The following is a 26,505-nucleotide window of genomic DNA, read 5'->3' as shown; positions in this document are numbered from 1 at the left end:
TCTGTGCAATTTATTGCTTGAAATGTATGCTAGTTATCACTGAATGCAGAAGAAATGCAAGAATATAGTGATGTTTATAATTGCACAGAATTATAAAAGCATGCATCATAAGTGAATAAATTCACAATCAGATGCACCATTAAGTGAATTTTAATTGGTAATAAAACCCACGGCCCCATTACATTAGCAGTACTACGACATGCATCATGGGTCTTAGCATTGATTATCAGCTCCTGCTTTTGTCTAGTCAGACCCCACGGGGGTAAATGTCACTGGGTGAAGGGCAGAGCAAAGACACCAGAGAGAAGAGAGAGGAGGGAGACTGAGAGGGAGAGATGGAGAGCGTGAATCTCCTCCACAGAACAGACTGCACACATGCTGTTGCCATGACAACATGTACAGACCAGCTTCAAACGAATTGAGCAGCAAAGGCGGGGGTGGGGGTTCACTATATCCCCAATTTGGTTTAATCAACAGTTGGGTTTACTGTTTATTAATTTACTTCATGCTAGTTACATATCAGTACACAGAAACAATCACAGCATACTTAAACACAGTGAGAGACATCAGCTACACCATGTACCAGGCAGCGTTACCATGGAAACTCCAGGCCAAGCGCCCCTCCTCTCTCCATGTGGAGAGAAGAGTTAAAAAAAAAAAAAAACTGGAATAAAAAGAGAAGAGCGGACAACCAGCTGCAATCTGGTAACCGCCCAGAGAAAATGAAGCAATTCTAAAGTACAGAGATATTAAAACACCTCTACAGAAGCAAGCAGCAAAGCAGCAATTTTCCAGTCGTTAATGTGTGTTACAAGCCAACAAATAAACATATGATTAGACATAAAGGAGTGCTCCCCTGTTTACTTGTCCCTGTCTAAAGAAAAAAAGATGAGAGAAAGTCTAGCCGAGACAGAGAGCTAATCTTAAGTCTTCCATCAAAATTTGGGGGGCTTTTGACCACATGATGGCAGCACTGACTCTGCTCTAACCAAATTATTCTGTGGTTCAAACATTAGCAAACCACCTAAAAGGAAGCAGGATACAACACCCTGCTGATCAGAGAAGGACAGAGCATTTTTTTATGCATATGCACCAAAAATAACATTTTAAAAAGGCAGTCACACCAAATCTTCAGAAAGCCTATTAACTGATTCACCTGAGATGAAGTTTGTGAATGTTTTTACATCAGATATAGGTATCCATATAACAGTGGAACGGTCTGCAATACTGGTGCTGGTGCACACTAGAGCCAAAAGCCCATGTAAAGCTTCATTTAGCTTTAGTGTCACATTGCTCTATGCAAACTTTGCTCTACCTCACTAACAGATTGTGTTTGTGTACAGGCAATGTCGCATATTCCTGCTCAAGCCCATGTGACAGCATGCAGAGTACCACATAAAAGATGACACAAAATATCTTGACACTGCACGATCACTCATATGAGAGTGACGACAACTGGAAAGAAGAACACGAGCAGCACCATGGTGTCTGAGACAAAAGCTGCTAAAAACTCTCAGCTCCAAAATAAACAAGCAGAAGTACGTATATATAAAAAAAAAGACTAATAAAAAACAAACAGCCAATCCTGCAGACATGTTAAGTGAAAAGATAAACCACTGAACATACAGTGGTTTAGATGCAAAATGGGGTAATACTAGAAAAATACATACAATTGAAAGTGCAAATAAAAAGAAAATAACTTCCTTTGCTTCCATAGAATGACACTCGAAGTTTTTTTTATACATACTAACCATATATTTAATTGTAGCCATCAGTTTGGTAACATAAGAGGGTCAAATGCTTCACTTGCAACCAATCTGGGACAGAGAATGACTGAAAGGGGAGCAAAGGAAAATAAAGAGACACGTTTGAGGTTTAAGCTTGGATTCTCTAATAGGAGAAAGGCTGCTCCATTTCCAGCCCAGCTCAGAGAAAATGATCTCATTAAAAGAAGACACACATACACAGAGACTCAGACACACACAGGTATAATTTGAGTCCCAATTCCAAGTCGGGGAGAGGGATAAGCCATAATATTCAGAGGAAAGCTTTGCCATGACAATCAGAGTAGCTTGGAAACAGGGTCATGATTCCCTTTGCAGAGACGATGATGCACTGAAGCAGAATGAGCATGTCTGCAAGAGACTCTGTGTGTGTGTGTGTGTGTGTGTGTGTGTGTGTGTGTGTGTGTGTGAGTGTGTGTGTGTGTGTGTGTGTGAGTGTGAGAGAGAGTCTGTGAGTATGTGTGTGTCACTCCCTGTCAACACTGAAGTACTATGCAAGCAGAGAAAGCTGCTACTGATGGTCAGTTTGGGGCACTGAATATCATTGCTCTTCCTGTGTGTGTGTGTGTGTGTGCGTACGGGGCCAAATGTCATTAAGTAAGAGCTGAGCGCAGCACCATGGGCAATGACATGCTTTACTTTCCCAAGAACCAACATCAGAAAAAACCTAAATTCACATGTTTACTAATGAATGAACAAAGACCCGTTAGTCATAATCGATATCCCCTCTTTGCTTATGTGAAATTTTGACTTTTCTCAACAACTTCTTTTCATTCGCTTCAAAACAGGAACCCTATAACACAAAGCCACTGGTAACATTTCTTCTCATGTTGTGCAATTTGGGGCACAACATGACACAAGGGTATGTAACCTGAAACTACCGGTGTGTCGCTGTGATGATGAGTTTCTTTGTTACCAGAAACTAAACTGCTTTGAAGAGAAGCGTTTTGTAATTCTATTCGGGTTGGGAAAATCTTTGGCATGATGAAGACAATAAAAACTACTAACTAACCCATACGCAATGTGGGAAACAAAAAGGGAGGGAGACAGATTTTTGGGGGGCTCTGCATACCGACCTACTAAACAACACAAAGTAACCTCATTTCAACATCATGTAAACATTTTTCTTTGTTCTCGCAATAATTTTTGACCTAAAGTAGAAGAACCCCACATTTGCAAAGCTCTACAATGGACCTTACTATTGTAATGATTACTTTTCAAATCCAAGCACATTTGCACTATTTTCACATAACCACAAGTAAGTGAAAGGCTTCACCAGTAAGCCTGGAGATTGAGAGCTGGGGTGTTAACACAGAAGAACACTTGACCTGATATTACTACAAAAGAAAGAGTTTAAGCGAGAGGACAGAAAAGCAGAGACTGAGTGGCTACTTGAGTAAAGCCACACTAGACTTGAAGAGCACAGTGGGGAGAGGAAGCTGCAAGAAAATTGGATTGGGTGGATACGGTGCGGTGCAACTATGACCTCAAGCAACAAACTATAAAACTATAAGCATCTCTCAAAATTTTAAACAGCTCAGATTTGGTAGACCATTGCTCTTGCAGATGCGCCTGATTGCAATAAATGCAGCATCATGGAAGCATTTGAGGACACCCCAGTTTTCCCCTCGCATGGAAGCACATGGACACACACACACCAAAGCACTTGGGGTGAAAGTGCAATGAGTTTAAGCTGATTTCAATCTAAAACCATATGCTGGGCAGCTTTTGTGTGAGCGCCAGCATCCATAGCCAGATGAGATTAAACACACAACCACGGACAGCTGGCCACAAACAAACAAACACACACACACACACACACACACACTTACCATTATCATCATCCCCAAATGCCATAGTTACAGCGTTATGGGTCAAATCCGCTGGTTTGGTCTGTATTCACTTCTGTCCCTCTGTTCTCGCCTTTGTTTTCTCCTCTATCTCTGTTTCTCCCTCGTTTGTTCAATCTCTCTCTGTCATGATGAATCAGGGAGAGGCAGTGATAGGCACAGCGCTGTGACTCGGCTACTGCCAGAGATCTCTGTCAGCTTCCTCCCTCGATCCTCTGCCCTCCTCGCGTCCCTCCCTCCTCCCCTCTATCCTCAGCAACAGCTGCCTCAAACCCCTTCAAAGAGAAAGCCAAGAGCTGGCCTGAAAGCGATGTGGGGCAAGGGCAAGTACGAAGGTATTTGTGTGCCTGTGTGTATTTTGGCAGATGGTGTGAGCTTGTGTCCCTAACTTAGAGTTTGAGGAGTCTTTACAAACAAAAACAAACCTCATACTCACCACATTCTGTGGCAGACGTGAAGCGTCAAACAAGAATTAAGAAAGCAGGAACGTGGTGAGAAAGACTCCAAAGATACTCCATTATTCGACAAAAAGACTCACATTTATCTTTGCTGTACATAAAAATTTAACAGAATGGTAGATGCAACCACCTGTTACCTGTGAAGCTGGAAAAGACGTAGTAAGAGCAGAGTTCAAACGTTTTGTGATTTAAAAAAAGAAGAAGAGAGTTTTGGCACAAACAGAACAGCAGCAGTGGTTTTACAAGATGGAAACAAATTATTTTCACATTTCCATAATAAAGAGAAAGTAAAGGTGGCTCTACAGGCAGGACAGAAGTGAGACATGATTATCCCATTTCACATTAAACTATTACTAACCTAACCTAATGTAATTAAAGATAAACAGACAGGTATTGGCTGATGATGCAAAACTATCAAATCATAGGATTTGGCAGTTGCACTATTTTAACCCCTTTCTCTTCTATTTATCTTTGTAACACGTTTTAGATTTCACTGTATGAATGATGCTCATAGGTCTTTTTGTTAGTCCAACTGAAACTAACCATTATTTTCATTATTCAAACACACGGAGAAACAAACACTTTACATTCACGGTTTCAAAGATCTCTCAGCCAAGTGTCTTGAAGATGATTAACATATCACTGAACTAAGGGATTAAATGATTAACAGTCTACACACTAAAGCAAAGACCTTTGGTTTTAGACCATGATAAAACAAGGTATCTGGCACTTTTTATTTACTGCTAAATAATAATAAGGCTGCACAATTAATCGCAATTTTGGCATCCCACAATTGTTGCACTTTTCCAATAGAACATCGAAGAAATTGAGCGCTCCCGAGATCAAATACTATAAAGTTCTTGCATGTGTCAGTCACAGCTGTTCCCTGCACTGCACAGCTTCAAGTTTCTAGGATGCAGCATGAACGAGTGACATTATATTAAAACAACAACAACAACAACAGACAACAAATAACAGACCGCTGAAAAAAAAAAAAAAACTAAGGTAGAAGGCAAAGGGTTTGTTTGGAGAAGCAGGCCATCATCTGCTGTGAAAACACTTCAGATTTAGGGCAATTTCTTGGTCATAATCATGTAGCCCTATTTACATAAAAAACATTAATCATGAAAAGCAGTGAAAATTAAAATTACCGTTTGTTTCAGCCTCATTAGGCAGGGAAAGGTATGCACCCAGAAAAGTACAAACAATGCCAACTGTGGCGTGACAGGCTGTAGTAGCTGAGGCATTACAAAGAAAGAAGCTTAAACACACTTGAGGTAGCAGCCGAGGCCAAACAGCAGGGCGTGTAGCTAAAGTTTACTGAGGTAAGCCTCTGCAATTACTTCCACTTCATGTTTACTCAGGGAGTTCGAAAATACGGTCAGTGCAAAAGTCCAGATTGTCAAGTTTTTAAAGCAAGAGAAGAAAACAAGTGAGTGGCAAAAGGGGTAAGAAGAATGGGTATAAAGAGCAAAAAACACAGTCACAACTAGGGATATTACAGAGATACAAATATAGAAATATACATAAATTGGGCAACTACCTCAAAATTTAATCTAAGAGCAATTACAAAGTAACAACATGACACATTTGACATAAAATGTGGAAGATGATGCTGAAACTCTCAATACTTCATACTCTTAATTCTGTCATTATGAAAGCAACACGAGAGGCAACAACTGTGTGATTTCAGTAAACCTAACACCTAACCCACAGAAATATGTAATATGTAACCCCAATCGCCACCTCCAATCTAAGATGCCATAACCATAACTGTGACAATTCATAATGCAGACTCACAGCCAGGGCATTAGAGGACATATACCCCGAAGTATGTGTGTGCAAATGTGTTTCAGAGAAACAAAGCAGAGACCCTTTCACTTTCTCTCTCCTTTCCTCTGTCACTATTTGACACAACGCACCTGAAGGTGTCATATTTTGTATTTAACCCGGTCAGCACGATGGCTGTGACAACCAAAACATTAACAGATGATTTTAGTAAGGCTGAGATTTTAACCTTTAATGACTGCACCAGAGACGTGCAGTTCTTCTCAAAAGGTTTAAACCAGCCCACAGAAATCAGTATGGGGCTCTAAACTCTGCCTGAGTTTACCTATACTGGAAAGAAATAGAAAGAATTTCCTATTCCCTACATTAAGATTGCTTATATTTCATAAAAATAATATGAATCTTATTGGACTCATTTTATTTTCTCATGGCTGTGGCCCCTTTCAAAAATTAAAATAAAATAGATAAATCACACAGTGCTTCACCCTTAATGTAAACGCACAATTTTTAGTTTTAAATGTAGACAAATTTGACATTTTTCACTCTGTATGACTAAAGTCCATAACATTTATGGTCCATATAGAAATCCCCTCATAGGGCACAAACAAAAACTGACTCCAAGCACCTAAACTTGAGCACGGCTTGACTGCAAAACCGGATTCTCATCCTGAGCTGAGACACAGACAAGCTAACTAAACTAACTAAATCAACTAAACACAATATTCTTGAAAGATTTCAGATATTTTATACTTTTTATCATTATTTCAGACTGACCTAAAAGCTTAATTTACTTATCCCTTTCTTAATAATTTGATATTAAGAAAGATATATAAAACCCCCCCCCAAACATGTGACATCAGGAGGTAGTTTGATACATTTTTAGTACTTTTGCACAACTCGGCTAAACTTGTGTACAAAATTTAACATTCACACTTTTATTTTAAGCATGTTTGACAATTTAGAGGTCTGGGCCACTGAACACCCACCAACTTTCAGTGCTCCACAACCTTTTTGATGCCCAGGACATGATCCGTTGCCTGACAGCCAAACAACCAATCACAGCTATTTTTTGTCACAGCGAGTTTAAATGAAAGCGAGAGTGCCAAACGAATAAATATTCTGTCTGGAAACAATCGCTGCTTTCATCCAGGGAAAAGCACATGACAGATGACAACAATGCAGAGTTAAAAACATTAACAATTCATCACAACAACTACACAATCACAAACCCAAATCACAACTTTGCTCCAAGCCCCGGGGAAGTGGGATTTTAAAAGTCCCTTCTTCTCACTTCGGCCCACAAAGACCGCAGCTAAAGCCTTACGTGCTGTGTCTTTCCCTATGCCTCCCTCCAAGTAAACCAGCTGCAACAGCCTGTCAAGCACCAACTCCCTGCTGTAGCCGGTAGACAGATACAGTGACAGGACAGCCTGAAGGTATATCATCCAATGACAACCTCAGCCAGACACCAACAGCAAACCCAGCTGAACTCAGAGGGAGCACAAACTCAGCTTAAAGCCACATGTCAACTCAATTTGGTGGAGATTTGGAAAACATTTCAGTAAAATAATATTTACAATCTTGGAAACTTCATCGCTCTCATAATTTATAAAGTACTAAACAGTCTGTACACATCAGTGGTTCCCAAATGTGTTGGACAATCGTGTGACAATCACACATTATTAATGCAATTCGCAAATGAACAAAATGCAATGCATAAAATGTTAATTTTCCCCACCAGTACTTTGATTGCACTCATTCCCCGAAGAGAAGCAAACTCTGTACCCTAAAAATATGATCAGAAACTTCAAAGGGAACCCCATTCTGTTCACACAGTTGCAGGGTGGTGGGAATTATGAGAGCGTGACAAATCAAAGGCCCTGACTGACAGAGAGGAGCTGACAGCAAAAATCTGCAAGGGAGGAAATACATCACTCTGTTGTTTGGAGCAAAATAAAAATGAACTGCCAGTGCAGACCACCCAGCACCTAAAGAAAGACTATAAGACAGCATTGTGAAAGCTACCTGCTTTATGGATTCAGGTAGACTGAGAATGTCAAGACATTTGGCCTGCTTCAAAAGAGCACTGGATGTGTAACAAGGCAAAGGAAGCACAGTGTATACTTGCTGAGCAGCAATTAAAAAAAAAGAAAAAGAAATTTCTAGATGCTGCAAATGGTTTATCAAGAGGGCCTGCAGCAATGCATTCCAAAGAAGGGTTGATGGCATGTTTGACAGAGGCTGCTTTGCACAGATGATTAATAAGTGTGCCTTTGAAGATTAGCCCTGCCCTTTGCTGCCTGTTCGGAAGAATATGTTTAAAAACAAAAACCCACTGGTATACATAACCAGATTTTAAACTGACAAGCTATACTTTATATACTGATGATGCCTTTACTGGAACCCCCCATGAGCTTTTATGCAGCTCCATGCTTCCAATTTTCCAATTATCAACAGTTCCACAAGAGCTCTTATCAACCAGAAAGTCGATGCACAATCCAGAAAGATAAAGGCAAACTCCTGGTCTCTGCTTTTAGATGAGAACAGTGCTTTTTGTGTAACTGAATAAATTATCATACATCAAGGCAGTGTAACTGCAGTTTGTTAAGTGACATGATAGATGGAAAGAACAACCACTGATTCATTGTTTTTGCTTCCAAATGATACTCTGTTAGCTCAGCTCAGAGGATGTGCTCATACCAAATACCAATCTCATACCTTTCTTTTCTCAAAATTCAAACTCGGTTTATCTTACTGGAATGGATACTAAAAAAAATGAAGTCCCATGAGAACTGAATAACCTATATTATATAGGTTATTCAATATTTAAGTAAATGCTTTCAGACACACACTTAATAAGCATCATGTCTGCTTCTAATACATATGTAAGCAGGGAAACCTTAATTTTCATTTGTGCATAGTGTCAAAAACTCCCTGAGGCGCTGCTTAACCCACTTTTAAAACCTGAAAATTTAAAAGTGCAGAGTGAAATATTACTGTCAATATAATTACAATTCTCCAGGGTCAAACAACAATGGCTCCACAGACCACCTTACTGCTGGGGAAGGGAAAACTCAGCAGCAGCCTTCAGCTCAGGTTTGGTTCTGCTGAAGCACTTGCATGCGCACATGGATGTGCACGCACACGCAAACTCTAAACCATTAATCTTGTTAGGACCTCTTACAGGAGCTCATGGCAACAAACTGACACAACCACAAAAGCACATGCAGATTTAGACACACAAGCACAGGCACCCCTCGCCCCTCGAAAAACACACACAATGTTGCTCCCTTATGAAACACACCCACTACATGACAACAGTAAAACCATCTTGACAATGTGACTCAACTTGGTGGCTATCCAATTCAAGTGTGGCAAAGTAAATGAGAAAACGCACTGACCGTGACTCGGGCTGAGAGCCATGTTGCCTGAATTCAAGGCTTCATCAAAACGAGCAAATATCGTCTGTAACCTGGAGAAAGAGAAAAGGAAGATTAGTAGAGTCGAGCACAGATATACAGTACAATGTTAATATCACCAAAACTGTCAAACCAAACATATTTGAATGAAGAAATTAAGAAATTACAATAAAGTCCAGATTTTTAAAAAAATCTGAGCACCCAACAGAGACGTTTGACCAAAACACAAGCAAGGTGCTAAGAATTCCAAATGAGACTCATCATCAAAATCAGCAGCAGAAGCAGCAGCAACATGTGGACAGTCTCCACGCCTTTTTGTCTGATTGTGGGTGGGTGTGTCTATTACGGCAGTCACACTCATGAAGCTGCAGCAGCAACACCCCAAGTGTCCTCTTATAACATCCTACTAGCATCAGACAGACACACATGAAACCACCAGCCAGGTCTGCTTAGTCATGTGATTAATAGGTAGCATTGTCAGCGTAGTAACAGGGCAGATATCCAGCTCAAGCTAAAATAACTTGGTCATCCTCCAAATGCACAACTGGTTAGACAAAAACACAACAAAGACTAAAACACATGACCCCGAATAACATGCCTTTATGTCTGCTTTGCCGAAAGGTTAACCATGGATGGGCGCACACAACAATTAGAGCAATACACACCGTGCTCTTTCTGTCTCTGTCTTTTGGTGTCTGCTTGCCGGTCCACAACCGCCAGACAGCTAAGCAGCTTCTGATAAGTGACGATTAGCGTTGCAACTAGCTCCTCAGCCGTGCACCATTTTCACGTGGTTCGCTTTCTTTCATTAGCATTTTGTGCATCTATTTGTTTCAGCAAAAATCTAGCATTTAGTCTTCAGCACTGATTTGCATCAGTATTTCCCTGTGGGCCGATTAATAGCTTGCTGCGTTGCTACGCAATCTTGCATTAGCTCCCATGTTGGTGACACACTCTGGTCCTCAGCTCCCCTCAGCTCTTTGTATCCAACATGGTGCAGTGGCTCCGAGAGGGAGGGAGGGAGGAAAGAAGACGGGAAGAGAGGGAGGGAGCGTGTGTGTGAGAGAGAAAGAGAGAGGGGGGAAGCCAAACAGCGAGAGACCAAAGCATGCTACGGGCATGCGACAAAGCACCACCTACTGTCACACATACACACTGTACACACAAACGGCAACTGAACAACCTAAACAGCAGTACGTACAGTAAATTTCCAGGCAGCGTCTTTGTGTGTCTGTATGAGTAGGAGAGAGAGTCAAATGGGCCGGTTTGTGTGACAGACAGCAACGAGATTCAGTTACCCTTTACATAACCTCCCTCTCATACACAGACACACATGTACTCGTCAGAGGGGGAGGGGCTGTGTGGCTAACAGCAGACAGCGCTGCTCCTCCCCCCTCAGTGTCTCGCCTTCTCATCCCACTTGCACATGTTCCCTCCCTCTTCTTATTTCTTCTATCTTTTTATCGCGGCCATTGATAAACACCTTTGTCCAGCAGAGGACTCATGTCCTTCAGGTAACTCATCTCCAAATCAAACCACATGAGGCAGGCCTGATGAATGCTCACTCAACCAGCATTTGACCTACTTATAGGAAGCTGCTGTCAGATGGTAGCCCCTTGTTCTTACCAGTAATGGACCCAAGATTACAACTGTACTTCCAGACACAACGCCAGTAAATAAGTCAACTGTAAAATTAAGTTCTACTTTCAGGTTTCTTCATGCACCATTATGTCATTTGAAATAGGTTTGTAATTTCAATCTAAGTCCCATTCACAACACCTGATCACCAAATCCAAGAAGTGTTTTGGCTTGTGTCAGCAGGTTTAACCTGTGTCTAAACATCTGATCTGAGGTCATAAGATATGCACATCTATATGTTTATTTCACTGAAAATTGATTAGATGAAATGACTTATTATGAATTATTTCAAGTTAGAACTGGAACATTTTGAGACTGTTGTAAGGGGGGGGGGGGGTGTATTTAATTATACAGATAATCCCATCAAAATTCAGTGTCTCATTTACAACAGAGAGCTGTTTCAAACAGAAATTTAATTTTGGCAAATAGCTTTTAACCATTTATCTGGCACAGTCCAAAAGAGGTTTCAGATTGTAATAATCACTTGCCTCCACGTATCTTTAAAAATGTGTGCTTGTTTGGTATTTAAGGGATGTGGACATACTCATCCAACAATTATTCCTCTTTTATGACTTCATCTTTCTGTCCATTATCTAATGCCAACTCTGCAGAGTTGATATGTCATCAAGTCAGCAAGATCCTGGCCAGAGCTTTGCTTTCCACTAGGTAACCCTTTGGGTTGCTCCATATGAAATCAATTATTAAATAAACAAAACAATTTAAATTGAATTTTTTTAAAAAACCCCACTGTACAATAACATTAGTATATTAGGTATATTAAGTTACAACCCCTCAAATTATAGGGGTGGACATTTTTGCACTTTATAATTTGCGTTTGCGTTATATTTTCCAAGCATTACACGACACTTGGAGTGGTTGTGAAACTGATTTGGCTGCAGTTTTTAAGAGAGCTTTAATGTGGTTTCACTCTGAAACTTTCACAACGATACCTACTGTAATGTTTTGAAGCCTCAAAAATAAATTAGTAAATAAATGCATAACACAATTTAAAAAGCACAAAATTCTCACATACCTCTATGGGTCTGTAACTCAGACAACTTTCATAACATGAAGGTAAAAATTTAGCATGGCTTCATTAAACATATGAACAAAAACACACAATGCAATTCCAACAGCTTTGATCCAGGTTTTGTACTAAGGCTATTTGCCTATAGCAGACCTGAAGCTGACTGAAACATCACTAATAAAATTAATGAGAGTTTTGATCAGTAAAACTGGAGTATTGTAGATGTTCTCACCCCTATTCTTATACAAACTATACAAAGTAATAAAAACTGGTTTGGGAAATTCGCGATGCATACAATACATATAAAATTTCACGTGCAGAATTCAGTAATAACTATACACATCTGTTCAGGAAGAACAAGCGCAGGCTGTAAATCACTGCATCTGTCAGGCCTCCGATATTTAAATGAAGGCAGACAGCCACACCACTCTGTAAATCCCACATATTCAGACAGTGTGTTTACACTGGAGACGGACTGGCTTAATATGCACAGCACATGACACATGACCACAGCCAGCATTCACAGACGCAAGACTCATACTGAGCAGCCAGCATACAGCACTGGCTGTTGCTCGACTCTCACACATGGGAGAAAGCAGTAAAAAGGGGGCAGAAAGAAGGGGTCACTGTGTGCTCAGAATAACCTTCAACCCTGCACATGTAGCCAGGACGACCAAAGCGGGACAAACCCCCACATTAAACCTCTTCTGATGACTCGAACATAGTTTTTACAGTTTTTACCCCCCATTTCTGTTACTCCACCCAATGCCTTTGTACCCCGTGGCTGCACCCTCTCACCCTCCTCCCTCATTCAGTCGGCATTGTGCTCTGGATGAAAGTGCCTCTGTGTGTGTGAAGGGCAGAGTGGTGCATGGTGTGGCTTGGGACAAACTGAGTGCCAAGGCCACGGGACTCCATAGAAACACAGGCAACAACAAACTCAAAAAATAAATATATAAATAACAATAATTTAAAAAAAAAAATACTACGAAAAAGAACAAAAACTCACCGTGCAGCTGGAAGTCCTCTCTTTCCAATGTCTGCTCTGACCTTCTCTCCAACGTGACGATAAACATCCACCAGCGTTGTTATTGACGCCTCACGTACCTAAACAGCAGACGTTCACCAATTTAATAAAGCTCCACTCATAAACACATGGAAAGAGATTCAAGTGATGGGTTACCTAGCACACTATAAAAAAGGATATTTGCGTTTGTTAAGACTGAGATCAATTCTCCCTCATAATTCGACAAAGATTAGACTCGTGCTCATAGACTAAGAGACGCAAACATGTAAACACACAAAAAACTAAACCCGTGAGAGCCCATACTCTTCCCTCCTATGGGAGCCATATGATTTGCTAGTTATTGCTGTAAACACTGTTGTGATTGGCTACAAGGATATTGTTGAAGGGAATCTTAGCACCCAAGGGTGGGCAGGCCTTTCTAGGATGTTGATTGGCCAGGACAGTATGTGGGTAGATAATCATTGGGTAGAAGATAGAAGCAGATTTCAGCTTTGGGGTGCAACTCTGCAGGAGGTTAAACCAACCTCTCTCTATTCCTCACACTGACACACACACACACACACACACGCGCACGCACGCACGCACGCACGCACGCACACACGCACGCACAGAGCTAATACTCTTGTGTGGTTTAACAACCGGGTGCACATGATTCAGCAGTGAAGCTGGGTGGTGGGTACAGAGCCCATCTCCTCACTAATAACAGTAATAATCACAAAGCTGCCTTAAGTGTGATGAAACCCAACACACTTTGACTGCTGAGAGCTGAACAAAAAGGCTTATCGACAAACTGGCTCAACAAAAACAATGACGAGCCACACGCAGTCAAAACAAACACAAAAAGGTACAATTTTCCCCACCATCATGTAATCATGTATAACACTGCAGCTCTTACCTGTGGGTTTTGGTCTCCTGTCAGCGAGCAGAGATGAGGAACTATTTTACTGAGGCTCAGCGGTTGGGCTCCATACCTGAGAGTGTGAAACAGAGGCACATGAGGAAACGTAAAAGAGAGAGGTGACAGTTGCCAGTGATAAATATAATTATCTGGTGTTCTTTTATAATGGAAACCTCGCGCCGCTCATTGAAAATATTTTTCGAAATTTGAAAAATATATCTATTCTAAGGCAGACTGACCATTTAGTAGCCTGTTATAAGCTACAAACACTATCTACAAACCACACACACACCTCAGAAATTTAACATCACACAAATATAAAAAACATTAGCAGACAAAGATGGTTTCTTAATTTCTTCTGTTTTGTCCATTCCAGTTATGTAAAAGACCCCCCCCCCCCCCCCCCCCAAAAAAAAACAAAAAAACAAAAAAAACACCAAACAAACCCACGCTTAGCTTTCAGAGCACTAACTGCAATACCATGCACTGTTGGTGTTTTCACAACTCTCTGAAACTAAGATGAAAATAAAAGCTGCAATAACATCTTAATTATTTACATCGACCCAGTCCTCCAAGAGGACAAGTGGACCAAAACCACACCCTCCATGCACAACAGACCCACCTGATCCACTCACCCTAGAAGTAAAGAGCTCAGGTTTTAAACTTTTAACCTGTCTGTATGTTCACTGTGCACTTAACAAAAAATAGAAATAAATGAAAACCCAAGCAGCCCATTTCTATGCCATGTTTTACTCATTCTACTCACTCATTATGGATGCCTGGGTACGTAAAGCACACATGCTCAGTGTATCTATTACATAGCAGCTTAGCATTTAGCACAACAGTGTCACCTTCCATTAGCAAAAAGATGCTAAAATTAGCACAGCAATTCTAATAGTCTAAATTTGCTCTGTGTGTGGGTGAGCTCAAGGTGGAAAACAGAGTAAAGGCCAAACCACACAGATCTCGACTGCTGTGAACAAACAGCAACAAACAAGTACAGACAGACAGAAGTGTCCCTGTAGTCCTACACACACAACCTGTCATAACTACAACCTGCTGTCCAACAACTTAGTGCCCAAATCTGAATAAAAAACAATTGCAATAAAATCAAAAAGGTTAAAACCCATATTTATTTGAAAACAGTAGAAATGCAAAAGATAAAAGACTACAACTGAGCAATGTTATTTTTTTCCTTTTGTTTTTTTAAGGTCATTTTTACCCCTCTGCCTCCCAGCAAATTTCAAATTCTATGTTGTTTTCTTCTCATTTATTGCAGTGACAATATTGACAAAAAACCTGACCTCTGACCTTGAGGTCAAGGTCACTGGGATTGAAACTCTTCTGAGATTTTTAGTAAATGCACATATTGTTTCAGTTTGAAACATCTATGTGACCTTGTTGTCAAGTCATCGCATTCACAAACTTAACTATCCATGCCACCCGTCCGCCTGGAGGGGTGACGACAATACCCCAAACAAACCACACTTAAAAAGAGTTTGTAAACAACTCAATTTTAGTAACTGATATTTTGTCTTTAAAACTGCATCCTGCTCTAGTCTCATAACATATTTTGAAAAGGGACAAGCTAGTGGTAGGTGGTGAAATGGGAAGAAATGTGCACCACCTCAGAGTCACACAAACAGTTAAGAGGATTAATCCTGGAAAGTCGGAACATGTGTGCTCCTTGAGCAAACAAAATAGGTCATGGAAGGTGGGGGTAATAGCTCTGTGCAGCCCTCACCGAGCCAAACACTTACTAACAGAGATTGAAAGCAGCATAGGATTGCATAATCTGTTATATTATCCACCACATTATGAACTTACTTAAGGATTAAAATATGAGATTTAACACACAGAGAATAAAAAACATTGCCTATGCTGAATAAACTTGCCATTTCATTCTGGCAGCATTACAGATAAAGGAGAAGTTACTCACATGTTGAGCGTGGCACTGAGACAGAGGCAGATTCCTTCTCGAGAGCGGAAGTTCTTGTGCTTTAAACCAGGAAGCAGCCTTTCCCAAACATACTGCATGAAGGAGAACAAGAAGGATAAAAGTGTGAGCAAGAATGAGAGAGAAAAAAAAAAAAGAAAAGAAGGGGTGTCAGTAGGTCATCATCATCATCAACTCATCATTGGATGAGCAGTTTATGGAGTACAGAGGAGGGCACAATCTATGGAGATGAGCACATGAGGCATGTGTAAATAAAACAAAACATTATGGAGTAACTTGTGTAATTCCTTCAATATCCACAAGAGGGGGTGGATAGGTAGAGTGCGGGCCCACTGTAGTGTTTTTAATTCATTACTAATATGGAGGTGGCTTTAATTTGCCTGTATTTTTTTTCTCTGCTGTGTCACATTTTTAGAATAACATTTTCTAGAATAACTACAACTCAATATACATGTCTTGTATAAAATTTAAATGACATTTGACAAAACTGTCTTCATGTTACATGTGGTACACTGGAAGATTTACCTGTTTAGGCAATGATTTGTGTGTGTGTGTGTGTGTGTGTGTGTGTGTGTGTGTGTGTGTGTGTGTGTGTGTGTGTGTGTGTGTGTGTGTGTGTGTGTGTGTGTGTGTGTGTGTGTGTTTTTCACCATTGGTGAGGCAGTCTGTTCCATGCAGCGAAGGATGAGGGCTTGACTGTTCTCCCTGACCTGGTCCTTCCCATCACCCAGCCTGTCCACCAGGGCTGGCAACACTACACACACAGAGAAAGGGAGTGGGTGGTGAGTAAGAGTCAGTATATGAAAAACAGTTCACTGTGCATGCCGCACATGACACCGAAACTCTACAAGATTTAAAAGCCAAAGATATTTAAGACAAACAAAAAAACATTGCTGTACAAAGTTGAATGTCTTAATATCACATGAGTGTGTCTGATAGAAAAGGGGAAAAAAGGAAAGAAAGCTTAAGTAATACAACCATCAACACCGTGGCTTTGACTAGAAAAGGGGAATGAGAGGGCAGCAAATGGGAAATGGACCATGGCTAAAATAATGTCAAATGCCCCCCGTGTCAGAGAGGCTGATGTAATGCAGTGACAAAAGAAAGCCCTTTCAATGCTGGAAAACCAAGCTACGAGAACTGCAAGTTACTCCAATTCTCCCAATTTAGGAATAATAATCTTTGTACATCTGTACTCTGAAATTGTTTTTTTGTTAATAATTATTAGTCCCTTTCCCCAAGCCTATCAGGTCTGTGGGGGAAAAAAATCCAATCACCACAGTTTGTATGTGGGTGTGTGTGGTGTATTTGGATGACATGGTTTGTCTGTGTGGCATGTGCGTGTGCAGTCTAGCTGCACCCTGTTTGACAGGACTAAGCTATAAATAAATCAAATATGGATATTTATTTATAAACATTCATATTATTTTTATGCAAAAAAGGTCAACAGGTCTACTACCAGGACAAAACACTCCACCAGCTCCCAAACTTTTCCAAAGCAAAATAAGAAAAGTAAAAAGCAAACAAAAAGGACAAACCTCACAACCTTGTCCACGCTTCCATCTCCATTAACCCCTCATTAACCCCACATACCTGCTCATACTCACAACAATAACAAACTACTGCAACTTAAACAGTGGCACTAATACATGACGTACTAGTGTACAAGCACAGTAATGTATTTTCAGAACACCAGCGATAAAATATGACACCAACCTCTGATGATGTTATCGAACGAACGTGCTGTTAAAGTTAAATAAATTGTTTTATCTATCACTAGCTATCACAATTTGCCCCACCCAACAAATGAATGGGATTGGTGCACTGCTATGCAACATAACCCTGGGCTGTCCACAGCTTTGAGACTGTCATTGGTGCACTGCAATTTCAAGAGAAAAAAAAAAGAAAAAAAAAAAAAGGTCAGCCTTTATTATAAAAGAAAGAAAAAAAGATAGGAAAAAAAGGCAGGACTTTTTTATTTAGCAGTGGAGGTCAATGCTACAGAGGCTTTGGATACACTAGTTGTCTTGTTTAGTTGGGTCACTTCATTGTTATTTTAATTAGTTGGATTTGTTGCAAAGAAATACAACATACAATAACACCAACCTTTAATTTAAGTTAAAAACTGCCACATACATGTTCACCTAATATTTACCAGCATTAAACAAACAAAAAGTCCCCAACTGTTTCATTAGACTGCAATCTTAGCTGTAATTAAAATTTCTGAGATTCTGCTACTTCTGTGTCAGGCTGACCTGACTGAATGAAAGGTTCCACGCTGCCTCCATATAATCTTACAAATATATTACGTGTTGATGTACGAGTATCCTTTATTACACAGTGTTACCTTTGCAAATGGTAAATACAAATTTACACAGATGCACCTCAATTTATTTTGGGTTTTCACAACACAGATTGGACTGATCAACTCTTTGGTCAGTAAACTACAATCCTACCAAATTTCTCAACTGTTGGACAACTGTTGGTTGGACAACTGTTATAGTTACACTCATAATGAGAAAAACAGTACATCAATAACCTTTCAGCCAAAAAACAAACAAACAAACAAAAACAAAACAAAACCAAACACTTTTGCAGCAGTTTTAATTTTAACAGCTCAGCTACCACCAAGCCATATCCTCTGAAAACTGTAAACCAACTTGTCTGTGTTAGAACATTTAACACTTAAGCCAATGAGTGTCAGAACTGATATATTTCCAAATGTTTGATTTTATAATACTTTTTTTTTTAAAGAGCACACACATCCAGCAAGAGTTTTACTAACTCCATCATCCAAGGGCAGAAGCTGCTCCTCCTAAACCAACTAGATATGAAGCCTACTCCCTTACAAAAGGAAAAAGGGCTCAGAGTCATATGTTATGATTTCACTTCCCTTTCAGTGAATTCACTTGGAACAAAACATACAGTTTGAGATATTACAACGACACATCTTGGCTGAAGACACCTCGAGTCATGCATATTCATAGATGACCTGTGAAGACATATGCGAGGCCTCCGCCTGCACATGTACCCCTCTGATCACAGTCACCCCTCAGTTGTTAGACTCTGGCTGGCTATCTACTGCAGGTAAGCTCTTTTGTCTACAGACTCTAAGTCAGGCCCTGTTGATGTTAGCCAAAACTACACAGTTGGCATGTCGGCCACATGTGAAATGTTAACTGCATGTTTTGTTGCCAGGTTTGGTGCTAAACCTTGGACAATATCATCCCCAGGTGTGATATGAATCCAAAGCCAGAGCTGGCTCTCACATGGCTGCAGTTCTGCCATCTATCCCCAAGAGAGCAACACATCTGCTGCTGTGGTTACGCTGCTGTGAATACAGCCTCCAAGCAAAGGTCCACCTTCAGGGCTCCAGAGAGACCTGATGCCTCAAAGGAACAACCTTCAGTCCTCTTAGCTATTGAGAGGGGCTCCAGCAGCAGGGAGATACTCCTTCCTCCTATCTGTTGTTTTAGAAGGCACTACAGGTCGCTAGTCATCTCCGCACACTTTTGCTTGACTCTATTATTTGAATACGAGATTGTGGCCTTTCTGCTGGGTCTGCCATGCCCCAGGGTGCTGGTGGTCCAACTTCAGTTCAATGACTGCTCTGAGGGCCATGTATACATGTCTTGTACTGAATACATTGAATCAAAATAAAATGTTATGACAATAACTTTTGTTCCCTGAAAAAGAGGACCATGGTACAACATCAACGCCCTTTTTCCATTAGTTTTTACTCGGATCAGCTCGAGACAACGTGGTATGACTCACCATGACTCGTTTTCCATTATAATCCAGTACCAGCTAATGTGTGTGGGGTTGTTAGAGCAATGCGGCCGAGCATTGGGGAGCTGCATTGTTTTTTGCAGCTGTTTCCTTCATTTCAAGGTATCAAAAGCTGCAGTTTTGATTTATGTGAATGAGATGCTCTGATGGCTCATCAAATGACAACACTGATTAGCCAATCGGTGGCATGCAGTCTGCTGATGTCACATTTTCGAATCCCATGGAACCCCAGTGGAGTAGGTGCTAAAAACAAAGTGCGTGGTATTGGGTACTATCACCTAATGGAAAACCATGAAAAGTGTGCTAAGCCCACCGAGGAAGTACTAATGGAAAGGGGCTCAAGTTGCAATTGAAGATGGGCTATCAAACTGAGGGATGATTATAAAAACAGGTGTATATGTGCAGAAGGGGCCTGACATATCTCATCACAGGTTGTCTGCCTTAAATGTATTAACAGAAGCGTCTTCAGCCAGAACACAGAGGGGCATGATATCCCATACTGTACTATATACTGTGCTGTACCACGTTCTTATACTTCTGGAAAAGATCGATATAGACACTTTAACACTTTGTTTGAATGTGCGGCTAACACATTTTTATGTCTATTTATGATTCCTTTAGGCTAGAAAAGCTATCAGCGTATTCCATTTAATCTGGAGAGAATAGATACTCTGCCTTTTTATTTATTTTTTTTAAATGAAGCAATATATCTGTGTGCTGTTTTTAAAGATCTCCATCTATACAGTTGAGTAGTTTCAGGTTAAGTGCTAGACAGATTCAGCTCAGAAAGTGTAGAATGCTGTTGGTTTTCATGTCTTTATTCTCAACTTGGGCAGCCTCAAAGTCAACAAACACAAAGGTTTGAATGGTCTCTTCCACAATTTCTGTATTATACAAAACTCCAAACCTCACTCTGACATTCATGCAATAATACACAACAAAATGGCATAACCCCGCACGCACGCACAGGAAAAAGACAAGATGACATCACTGTATCACTCCCCCCCCTGATGTTTCAAGCTAGGAATGTGGGTAGGAGTGTGTGTGTGTTTCTGAGTGCACATTACACTACCACAACAGCTGGTTGCCTTGGCAACAAGGACAATAACCTCAAACAGAAAAAGTGACAGCGGGGGCCATTGTTGCACATGACTTCATTTCTTTCATTAAAGATGAAAACATACACAGGCACACTTCTACCGAGCAATCTAACTGGCCAATCACGTCTCTTCATTTTTTATTTTTTAGTCAACAAGAAAATATAATTATGTCAAAGTAAAGTCCTTCATGATGTGCATGTTTCACTTCCCTTTCCACTTAACACAAGGGAGCTACTCGGAAGTGAAGGATGGTCACTGCACAGTTTTAAAGAGCACACACACACACACACACACACACACACACACACACACACACACACACACACACAGAGAGAGAGAGAGAGTAATTGCAGCTGCCCTGTGCAATAAGTCAGCCCTGTAGATCAATACAATCCCTCAGTCTCAATGATCTCATCTTCCTCCCCTCAGTGTATATGTGTGGGCGGGTAGGTGTGTGGAACTGTATCGGTGAAGGGAGATGCTGAGAATACAGGGAAGGAGAAATGGAAGGAGGGAGATTCCATGCTTGCCATTGGCTCAGAAAGATGTTTTTAGCGTCAATCCGTAACACACACACATCTGCATTCATATAAAGCTCTTGGATAAAGAGAGTTTGTGTGGTAGACTATACACAGTGCGACCAGTCCAGCCTTTACAGAGTAGCACAGCAGGCTTCAGTGGGTTTGCCGGTGACAAGAGGCAGTGTGGCTGACGAAGACAGCTGGTGACACCTTAAGGGCACCCACAAGGTCTGGCACCGAGATAACACAAATACACAATGGCAGAGCATGAAATCTGATATGAGATTTAGTGCCTGAGGTCATGAATCAAGGTGTGGTTTGGGGGTGTATTAGAGTGAGCTACAGTGGGCCTAAATATAGAGATGGATAATAGACACGGAGTGGTGCCAGGCTGCTGGGTCTATCTCAGAAGAACCACAAAGTGGAAGTGAGAGACAAAATGGAAGGACATATGTCAAAATGCCGAAGAGTCACACGACATCTAGTGAAACTGACTGCTATATTGTTTTTGTTACACTTCTGAATTCAAAGGCCAGACAAACACACTTCCTTGACTAGCAATTGCTGTTTAAGATAAAAGAACAAAGAGATAAAGATCTATTTGCAGTGAAACTTAAAAGGACAACTTGAAGAAAACAAAGCGTAGAGATAGATAAGATATCTCACCTGTGCCGAGGTATCCTTTAAACCGCTCTCCCATGCGATCCACAAATGCCCCACAGATATCTATCCCCAACAACGCCACCTACAAAACAGAATAAGAAAAATCAAAGAGTTATAGCGGGCCACACACAAAAATGATTGTATCATACATATCAATATACAGTCCGTTTTCTACATCAGTGACAGCAGTGAGAGGAAGAGAAGGGGGAGGAGGATTACATTCGATTCTGACATCCTGAATAGTTTTTAAAGACCATCGAGGTTGTTTAAGTTTCTACTGACTCAGCAGACAGGTGAGACTGTGAATGATCCTTTTTCCGTATTGAGAGTAGGGGTGGGCGGTATAAACGGTATAAGGTAGAAACGATATAAATTTGGCCAACTGTAGAGATTTTGACGGTGTCATTAAGCTGCGCCTGTTTTGGTCGAAAGCATTGCAGCGGCTACAAACAACATCATCTGCAAATTATGCCGGGCGACAGTAACAGCAAAGAGACGAAGCACTTTTGGAAAATGAGGAAAGCCGAAACCTGAGCTTCCTCCACTTCCCTACCCCTCATCAAAGCATGTGCCAGATTTCGATGTCTCATTATGGAAATTTGTGATTTTTTTTTTCTTCATTAATGTTGAATTCTCTCACAGCTGCTCTATTCCCATGCTGTTGCAGTATATTAATGACTAACCTCGTATTGTGGATGGATTATCTCAGTTGTTTTCCTGACTGAAGTTTGGTCCGTTTACAGCATCCTGCCATGTGATTGCATTTGCCCCTAACCACCAGAAACTCTCACGTTAACTTTCATCGAGTGTAAAAAGGTTAGCGCTCATCCTCCAGCTTCACTGTGCTAACGCTATGCTAACATAGCTGTGTAGCTAGTGATCACGTAGCATCATTATATACCAGCTAGCCCAACTTCAGTAACCCTACAAAAGTCACTGCTGTTTAGTTTTCTGTCTTCATTTATGTTGGAAGTGATAGCAGAGCTGTACGTTTGAATTTTTCAGAAATATCTCAGTCAGAACATGCTATATATATATATTTAGGTGGAAACTAGCGAGCTAACTTCCTGCTAACTTCTAACTCTGTTAAATGTAATAAATTCTGTTTTCATGGATGCCTGGATGTTAAACCTAATTGTTACATCTGGTAAAGCAGCAACGCTGATCATTTTATTAAAGATGAAAGAATTTAGACAGTTTTTAACTCTCAGCAATGATGCCGAAGTGTTAGTTTGACTTTGGGACCTGAAGGGGCGGAGTTTTGGACCCAGATTACTCCGCGAGGCTTCTGATTACGGCAGCCGTAATGCTCCGACAATCCATCAAGCCGTGCGGCTTCATAGCTTACCGAAGTCATACTAAAACATTTTTGACAGATTTCTGTGCGCTGTGTAGCACATAAAATCGGTTCGAGGTCAGTAAGCACAACCAGAATTCATACATAAGGCACACTGTCGATTTTTGAGAAAATTAAAGGATTTTAAGTGTGCCTTATAGTGTGTAAAATCGCAATATATATCGTTACGCACATGCTTCAAATTATACCGTGATATGGATTTTAGGCCATATCACCCAGCCCTAATTGAGATAATCAAAATTTTGCCCCCACTCGCTTTAGAGATGTAATTTAGGCCAGTCAGGCATTTTCCAAACCTGTCCGAGTCTCAGCTATATCACAAACACGAGAGACTACCAACAGAAACGGAGTACAAACTGGAAGTAATTTATTCTAAGCAGCTTAAGAGTGTAGAGGAAAAGAAAAATAAATAAAGACATTTCAGACATTTTAACGGTGGTGAATGAACATAAGTAAACCTTCCAAACTTTCACCAACATACAGTACAACCAGGGCTGTGCACTTAATCCAGTTTAAATCGAAAGACTCAATTAAAAGACAACTTAATAAACTTCGATAAAGTCTATTATTTCTCCAAACTATGTGAGTTTGCGTCTTAGATAATCATGTTCTGAATATCGACCAAGATAATTGTGATTTCTGCCACAATCTAGTAGCTCCAAATACAACTACTTGCTTTTGAGAACTGATGATACTCGAGCAACCTCTATGTTTTGGTGATAACCCCAACATGGAACAAAAAAAGATCTCAAAAAAAGACTGTGATAATTTAATCACACAAATGCTTAATGAACAGTGACAGGCTGAGGCTCAAAACATGCTTGAATTGTAATGTATATTCTGTCGTTAACTCTGAGCTCAAACCGAGACAATGAGTGCCGTGTTTAATGGCTAACACCTTGCCATTTCAAAGATAACTGCATGTCAACAGCTGCGGCACTCCTAGTTATGCAACACCCAGTCAGCTGTGTCCTCTTTAAACTACCTGCATAACTGCCGCTAATGGAGGGGCACACTGATCTGCATTTTGAAAATCCGGTTAAAAATGATCCTGGAAAGAAACATAATGACTGAAGTCACAAGTGGAATAGAACGTGAAGGCACCATTATTGTGGTGTGGGATTGTGTTCTCTAAAGTCACCTTTAATAGTCCTTCCAAACTCTTCTCCACTGCCTCTCTGTGCTTTAATTCACCTCACAAGCAGAAGAAAAACTGGCCTGCGTTATGATTCTTAGGGGGATACAGAGTTGTGTCTAGCGGTGGAGATGAGTTTTTCCACTGTGGTCCTGACTAGGATCACATGCGCTGTGCTGCTGGAATGCTTGTTTTGGCAGTGCTGTGGTAAAAACTGAGGTGAAAAAAAAAATTAAACATGACTCTCTGGACTCAGTAGGGGAGTCAGACTGCAGTTTTTCCCTATTTTAGTCAAAGGAAGAGCAAAGGCAGGTATCTACAGAAACAACAAGGGGAGCGATGAGGAAAGCATGAAACGGGGATGAGGGCCAAGTCATGACACACAAAGCAAAAATCACCTGGAGAAGAAACAAGCCCTGGGTCAACATGATGACTCCCTCATACTGACCTAATTTACAGGGAAGGGGGTGGCAAAGACAAGAAAAACACCAGGAAAAAGACAAAAACGGTAAAGGATGGAAACAGCCCCTGGGCCTCCCATCCCCCTCTTCCACTCAGCACCCCAACGAGCTTGGAGCCCATAACCATATGGCATCCTCAATGGGAGAGACAGAGGAGAAGACAGAGTATGAGAGAAGGAAGGGACTTGACATGAGGAAATGCTGGAGAAAAAAAAAAGCCTCATTTCTGAGAAGCTTCAAGTCAGGTATGCCCTCAAAATACTTAAAAACCCTATACAATAAACCATGTGCATGTTTTTAGTAGCACTGACACCAACACATTTTCTGTATCTCCAGATTACAGGATTCAAAATGACGGGGGAGCTGAGGTATGTTGGAGAAAAGAAAAAAACAAACTGCAAATATATTTAGTGCCGTATGAATGGCTCTTTGTGAAGGCCCAGCCTGCTTAGCCTGCTGATACGCATACCAGGTACAGGTTTTACTCTGGATTCCAGTAAGGGTTAAAGTGAGTGTTTGATTGAAGAAAAGAAAAAAAAAAAAGTGTCCAACGCTCACAGAGAAATAAAGACAGACACTCAAACCATATCATTATAGAACAGACAGTTAATAGAAAACAAACTGCTCACAATTTCTGGTAAATGAATGAATGTTTCAGTTATTTATCAAGCACAGATACTCAAAACTAGCTGGCTCTAGAATCTTCTCACACTGGTTGAGTTACATTTATATTATAACATGAATTCTTAACAGAGAACAGTGGTAAGGCAATAGAAAAGACCGCATATGTATCGGGATTTGACCAAGCTAATAAGCAACTGCAGCTCTACTCCGAACCATTAATCCAGTGATTATAAAGAATAAAGAAAAGGACCAGAAGCAGATTTAGTCCATTGTCTGATCCTGCTTCTCAGAGCCAAGCTACTGTTATAGACTACAGTTCAACAGTTCCTGCAGCTGCTTCCCACAAAAAAGCGGCGATCAATTCCCTTCACTGGATGGTGTTTCCTGTGAAGCACCTGCAGGAAGAAGCCAACACAAAAATAATTTTATAGCACAATAAAAAAATAAATCTGAATATGGTGACGCTGAAGTGGACAGCGCCAAGTGGGGATCTGAATCATAAATCTCCAAATTTATAATTTCCTTTAACCAATACATGCAGCTTTATCTGACATGTGTTGACAGTGATGTCAAACTCAATGCAGAAAAGTGATGTCAGCTAAAAGCATTTTCTATTGATGTTGTGTTCTGGCTTAAATATAATACATTGGGTTCAATGAAGCTAAAAACTGGTGTAGGCCCACAGACTGTACATGACAGATGGACACAGCCACAAAAACATCACTCGCTTGTTTCTGGACTTATTTCTTAGACGAGTCCACAGTTTCATTTATTAAACCTGGAAAACTCTACGCTAACACAACTGATTACACAGCAAACCACATTAATCGTCAGATAACGCATCTTGAATACACAAACACCACAAACATGCTCTTGAGGTCCACATCTGTAATATGTCTCAGGCCCATAGGTCACTGCTTGTGTAGGTCTGCTCCCTATGACCTATAAGCAGAACTGATAATGACACAGGTATCACTTAAATATTACCAAATACCATTCCTTATTCTAA

At 40.7% G+C, this 26,505-nt stretch overlaps 1 protein-coding gene across 21 annotated transcripts in view; it reads right to left on the bottom strand.

Annotated features, from left to right (window-relative positions):
* The window catches only part of clasp2 (cytoplasmic linker associated protein 2), a 62,087-nt gene that overhangs the window by 32,489 nt on the left and 3,093 nt on the right, over positions 1 to 26,505 (bottom strand). For 18 of the 21 annotated variants that reach the window (XM_035906461.2, XM_035906469.2, XM_035906474.2 and 15 more), the window contains exons 2-7: positions 21,923 to 22,001; positions 16,497 to 16,600; positions 15,829 to 15,920; positions 13,887 to 13,962; positions 12,974 to 13,071; positions 9,282 to 9,352 (exon numbers count right to left, since the gene is read on the bottom strand). In XM_035906461.2, coding sequence (XP_035762354.1) covers positions 9,282 to 9,352; positions 12,974 to 13,071; positions 13,887 to 13,962; positions 15,829 to 15,920; positions 16,497 to 16,600; positions 21,923 to 22,001 — 520 coding nt within the window. Of the gene's footprint in view, positions 1 to 3,616; positions 3,829 to 9,281; positions 9,353 to 9,964; positions 10,297 to 10,500; positions 10,586 to 12,973; positions 13,072 to 13,886; positions 13,963 to 15,828; positions 15,921 to 16,496; positions 16,601 to 21,922; positions 22,002 to 26,505 lie in introns of those variants that run through there. The other 3 variants (XM_087834943.1, XM_087834942.1, XM_087834941.1) reach the window with 3 other exon arrangements.

This window comes from Neolamprologus brichardi, chromosome 22, assembly GCF_056152115.1.
Source record: "Neolamprologus brichardi isolate AB-2024 chromosome 22, ASM5615211v1, whole genome shotgun sequence".
Classification (NCBI taxonomy): Eukaryota; Metazoa; Chordata; class Actinopteri; order Cichliformes; family Cichlidae; genus Neolamprologus; species Neolamprologus brichardi.
This window is presented reverse-complemented; position numbering and strand designations above follow the sequence as displayed.